General features: G+C 45.3%; 2 protein-coding genes across 2 annotated transcripts in view; one reads left to right on the top strand and one right to left on the bottom strand.

Moving 5' to 3' along the window:
- ZMAT5 (zinc finger matrin-type 5) overlaps positions 1-4,128 on the bottom strand; it is a 25,574-nt gene extending 21,446 nt beyond the window's left edge. The window contains exon 1 of the mRNA XM_019643228.1: positions 3,993-4,128. The gene's annotated coding sequence lies outside the window, so the exon portion shown is untranslated. The remainder of the gene's footprint in view (positions 1-3,992) is intronic.
- Positions 4,129-4,332: 204 nt separating this feature from the next.
- The window catches only part of UQCR10 (ubiquinol-cytochrome c reductase, complex III subunit X), a 5,475-nt gene continuing 5,237 nt past the window's right edge, over positions 4,333-4,570 (top strand). Inside the window, exon 1 of the mRNA XM_019643230.1 lies at positions 4,333-4,553. Coding sequence (XP_019498775.1) covers positions 4,439-4,553 — 115 coding nt within the window. The 5' untranslated portion in view covers positions 4,333-4,438. The remainder of the gene's footprint in view (positions 4,554-4,570) is intronic.

Raw genomic sequence — 4,570 nt, 5'->3', positions numbered from 1 at the left:
GTTCGAGTCCAGCCCGAGCTGAGCAGCCACTGAGCTGCCAACAGGTAGCAGGATGGCTCAGCTAAAAAAAAAAAAAAAAAAAAAAAAAAAAGTGGGAAATTTGTCGGGCCAGGATAACTCCTATTCCTTTTCCCTTAGGAGCTACCATGGATGGTTCCAGTGACATGGTCAACCAGGATGAACCACCTAGGGGTGGTGTGGAAAGGTATCTAACGTAGACATTTCCTTCAGTCCGTGGCTGAAGGTGGATAGGGTGCGCCCTGATTCCAAGCAGACCTGGCCCAGTGAAGGCTGGCTGAACCCAAATCGGGCTCCAGGGAGCTGCAGGCTGGAGACACAGTTTCTGATCAGATAGTTACAGGTCCCAGGAGGCTAGAGTTTCCAAATAGGAAAGGTAAAAATAGTCTGAAGGAGGCTCCTGAACCAGATACCCAGACTCAGAACTGCTTGTGCCTCCCCTTTCTTCTCTCCACCGCCCGTCTGGGCTTCAAATATCATCTGACCCTCTGTCACCACCGTCCTCGCACCTGGACAAGCCTCCCTAGTTCACCTGACCCTGGGCAGCATCAGATCAACCCTCTTAAAACAACTGCTGCTAAAAAAATTTCCATGGTTTCCTGTGCAGAGCTTATCAACAATGAAGTCTCCTATGTCAGATCTCCAGGATTCTGACCCAGCATATCTGGAGGGGGGCCCAGAAATCTGCATTTTAACCAATGAATCTAGCACCCGCTAGCAGGCACCTGCTAAGAAATGAAAGCCAGGGGAATGAGCTTCTCATCGAACTCTCCATTCCCTGCACCCCAACCGCAGCCTCTGCTGGGAACAGTCATTCTGGGTAGACATAGCCCCCAGTTCGTGTCCCAGTCACAAATTGGTCTGATTATGAATAACCTCAGCTTGCTGAAATGGTGACCCCAACTTGATTGGAATGCTACATGCAATTCATTAAAGTGAATAAAACTGTTTTCTTACCGGCTAAGTGCCCTGTCACAGTCTAGGAAAGTTTAGAATTGAAAATAGAGGGAGTAGAATAAATCAAACTCAATGTATTAATGCTCCTGTCCTAAGTTTAGTAATAATCAATGTATACTTGATATTTAAAAGTATCTGTGCAAAAAAAAAGTATCTGTGACATTGAAAAGAATTTGACATGTTGAGTATATGACAGACAGGTATTGTGATTCTAATTTAAAATATAAAAGTTAAAATATATAGTTAGGTAATTGATAAAATATATGTCAGTAATTGATATTAGACTTATGATTTTAAATTGAGAGGTTTGCAATGGTTGGAAACACTGGCTACATATTAGAATCACCTGGGGTGCTGTAATATACTAAAGGTGCCCCCTGCATCCTAATTTCACATCAGAGATGTAGCTCACCAGACTGAGAACCAGTGACATAAGAGAATTTGACTATTAAAAGTACTGAACTGTTTACAAGAACTTAAAATTCATTATATTTATAGGTTTAATTTATTAAATTTTCTAGTAACTGTTCAAGTATTCTGGGGAAATTATGCTCATTAGGTCATGTGTCTGAAGTACTTAAAAAGAAAATCAAATATATTACATTTATAAGTGGAATTAAATGTGTAAGGAAATGTAATTAAACTGTAAATAGGGCTGAATGAAAAGCAATTTAGTTTGTTCAACTTGAGTTCAAACATTAATCAAAGGAAAAGTTAACGGTCAGTTTTCTTATTTTTCTAGATTTATGTATAAAATAATAATTTCTAAGTTGAATTTGATAGTCTACAGAAAGTTAGGTTTTTAAAAATTGTTGCTCCAAAAAGTTAACTAAAAACACAAAAAATAAAACAAGCCACACCATAACTCCGTGTTCTTCTCCACCCAACCCACCTAAAATACGAGGTGTGATCACCAAATACAGTGAATGCTGCTGCCGAGTGCCATCCAACGGAAAGGCAGGGATCTGCAATATGGGAAGCGGTGCGCGGAACCTTAGTAACAGTGTGTGTCAAGTTTCAACTTGTTTGGTGCAGTCAGTCGGGTGTAAGCTATGGTTGAGAGAAGGTGTGTTTTAAAGTGTGATCCATAAATCATCGATCACAGACAACTCATTAACGTGAAATGGGCAAATGGTTTTATCCTCCATCATGACAATGCTCTGGGTCACACATCACTTCCGGCACGGCAATTTCTGTCAAATAAAAACATTATGATGTATCCTCTTCCACCTTTTTCACCAGATCTGGCACCATGAGGCTTCTGGTTCTTCCCAAGTCAAAATGACCATGAAAGGTAAACGTTTTGAATAGATTCAGGACAGTGAGGCAGTCACGACAGCACAACTAGAGACACTCACAAAAGAGGACTTCCAGAACTGCTTCAGAAAGAGGCAAGAATGATGGGATAAGTGTGTTCCAAGCGAGGGGAATATTTTCAGGGGGATTAATGGCAACGCGTCTTTTACTGTAATAATTTTTTTAATGTAAACATTCACTGTATTGTTTGATCACATCTTGTAATTCCTCCTGCCTCTTAACTTCCCATCAGCCAGATTTATTGTTGCAAGACATAAGTGTTATTTCCCAGAAGCTTCACACTTCCTGCCCCAAGGGGCTTCTAGGATGCTTTGCAAATAGAAAATAACTGCAGTAAGGATAACTCATCCTGGATGTAGAACATTTCACATTTTTCCTCCCAGCCCCTAACCAGGCATTACTGCTAGTTTTACAAGTCAGAAGCAGCTCCAGGTCTCAAATCCAGTCCCTGGTTTTCAATGCCACACCTATGCCAATGACTTTTATCTCTGGCTCAGACTGAACTCCAGATCCAAATCCCCATTTGCCTCTAGGCATCTCCACTTGATGTCTAAAGGGCATCTCAAGCTTAATACGGCCAAACTGAACTTAATATCATCCTCATTGACTTTAAATTGTTGAGGGCAAAATTTAGTCCTTGATTCCCCTTCCCTGCATGCCCTACATCCATCTGTCAACTTGTGGTGTCTGTCCTACCTCCCCAAATACCTCCCAAATCAGAGCACTACTCCAACCCACACCCTAAATTACCATCCCGCCTCTACTAACCCACAACAATAACTTCCCCTATTTAGTCTGTCTCCAGAAAGCAGCCAGAATTACATTAAAATGTAAATTAGATCATGTTACATCCCAGCCTAAAACCCTTCAGTGACTTCCTAGTGCAATTAGAAAAAAAATAGGACTCCTTACCATAGGTTACAAGGCCAGACATGAGCTGACCCGAACCCACCTCTTCATAGTCTACTTCTTTCCCTTAAACACCCCAGGACTGCAGCAGCCTCAAGGCGTTTGCACCAACGTTTTCCTGTTTCACCTGTTACTATTCATTCAGGTCTCTGATTAACTGTCGCCCTAGGCACCCCAGCTAAAATAGCACCACCATCCCCTCCCCAATCAACCTGTCTTCTGTTCGTCTTTGCTTTAAGTACTTATTTGTCGTTACTGCACCTCCCCATCCATCCACACAGTAGAATGAGTGTTCCATGAGAGCAGGGACTTGTTCACCGCTGGATCCCCAGCGCATAGCCCAGAGGAGGCGCTCAGAAAACATTTGTTGAATGGCACCAATACTCCAAAGCCCTTGCTCTTTCTATTCCCAAGAAGGAATGAGTGTGATCCCAGTTCTCCCTCCTTGCAAGCCAGGGTTCTCGGCTGCAAAGCCCAGGGAGGAGGGAACTAGGAAGCACGGGCAGAACTTCCCTTCCCCTGAAACCCGGCTAGGGGGTTCAGCTCCCAGGACTCGACTTTTGCCACAGGCTCCAACTCTAGGCCTGGACTTGGGGCTGACAGTGGAGACGGGGAGAGACAAGCCGGGGACCCGGACGCCCAGGCCCCCTCGTCTCTCTATCCACTCCCCATCCCGTTAAATGGTGCAACATGCCGCGGAGCGCGCGTACTTAGAAGAAAGAGCCCAAGTCCGCCCATGGCTGGGGAAGGAGACTAAAACTCGCCCCTCAACATCCCGCTAAAGGCTGTACCTTGCACCTCGCGACCCGACGGCTCTGAGCTCCTCCTCCTGTGTCCTTGCGTCGCGAACTGCTTGCTGGGATTCGTAGTCCTTCCTTGGGTATCAGTCCGCGCTTCCCAGAAACCTCTGGGAATCAAAGCTGAGATGGCGCGGGAGGGAGGTGGAGGGAGCGCGAGGGCTTCTGGGTGTTGCCCAGTTCGAAATATTTAATCAGCAGGAAATGATCGGGGAGTGAAATTGTGTAATAAGTCTTACCAAACAATTTGGGCTGCCCTGGTTTGAGTCTCATGAGACTTTTCTCCCGCGCAAGCCATGAGTTACCTCTAATTGAAAAACGACTAGCACCGTGATTCAGAGGAACTACAAATCCCATAAAGTGTTGCGCGTTAAGGGCCTTTGGCGAGCAAAGGAGGCCGTGGCGCAGACGCGGTAGCGCGACTTCGACAGTGGAGAAACATGGCGGCCCCGACGCTGACTGGGAGGTTGTACTCCCTGCTATTCCGCAGAACCTCCACCTTCGCCCTTACCATCGCTGTGGGCGCCCTGTTCTTCGAGCGCGCCTTCGATCAAGGCGCGGACGCGATCTAC

The sequence above is a fragment of the Hipposideros armiger genome, unplaced genomic scaffold, assembly GCF_001890085.2.
Source record: "Hipposideros armiger isolate ML-2016 unplaced genomic scaffold, ASM189008v1 scaffold_75, whole genome shotgun sequence".
In the NCBI taxonomy this organism is placed as follows: Eukaryota; Metazoa; Chordata; class Mammalia; order Chiroptera; family Hipposideridae; genus Hipposideros; species Hipposideros armiger.
The sequence above is the reverse complement of the archived record's forward strand: the minus strand, read 5'-3'. Positions and strand labels throughout refer to the sequence as shown.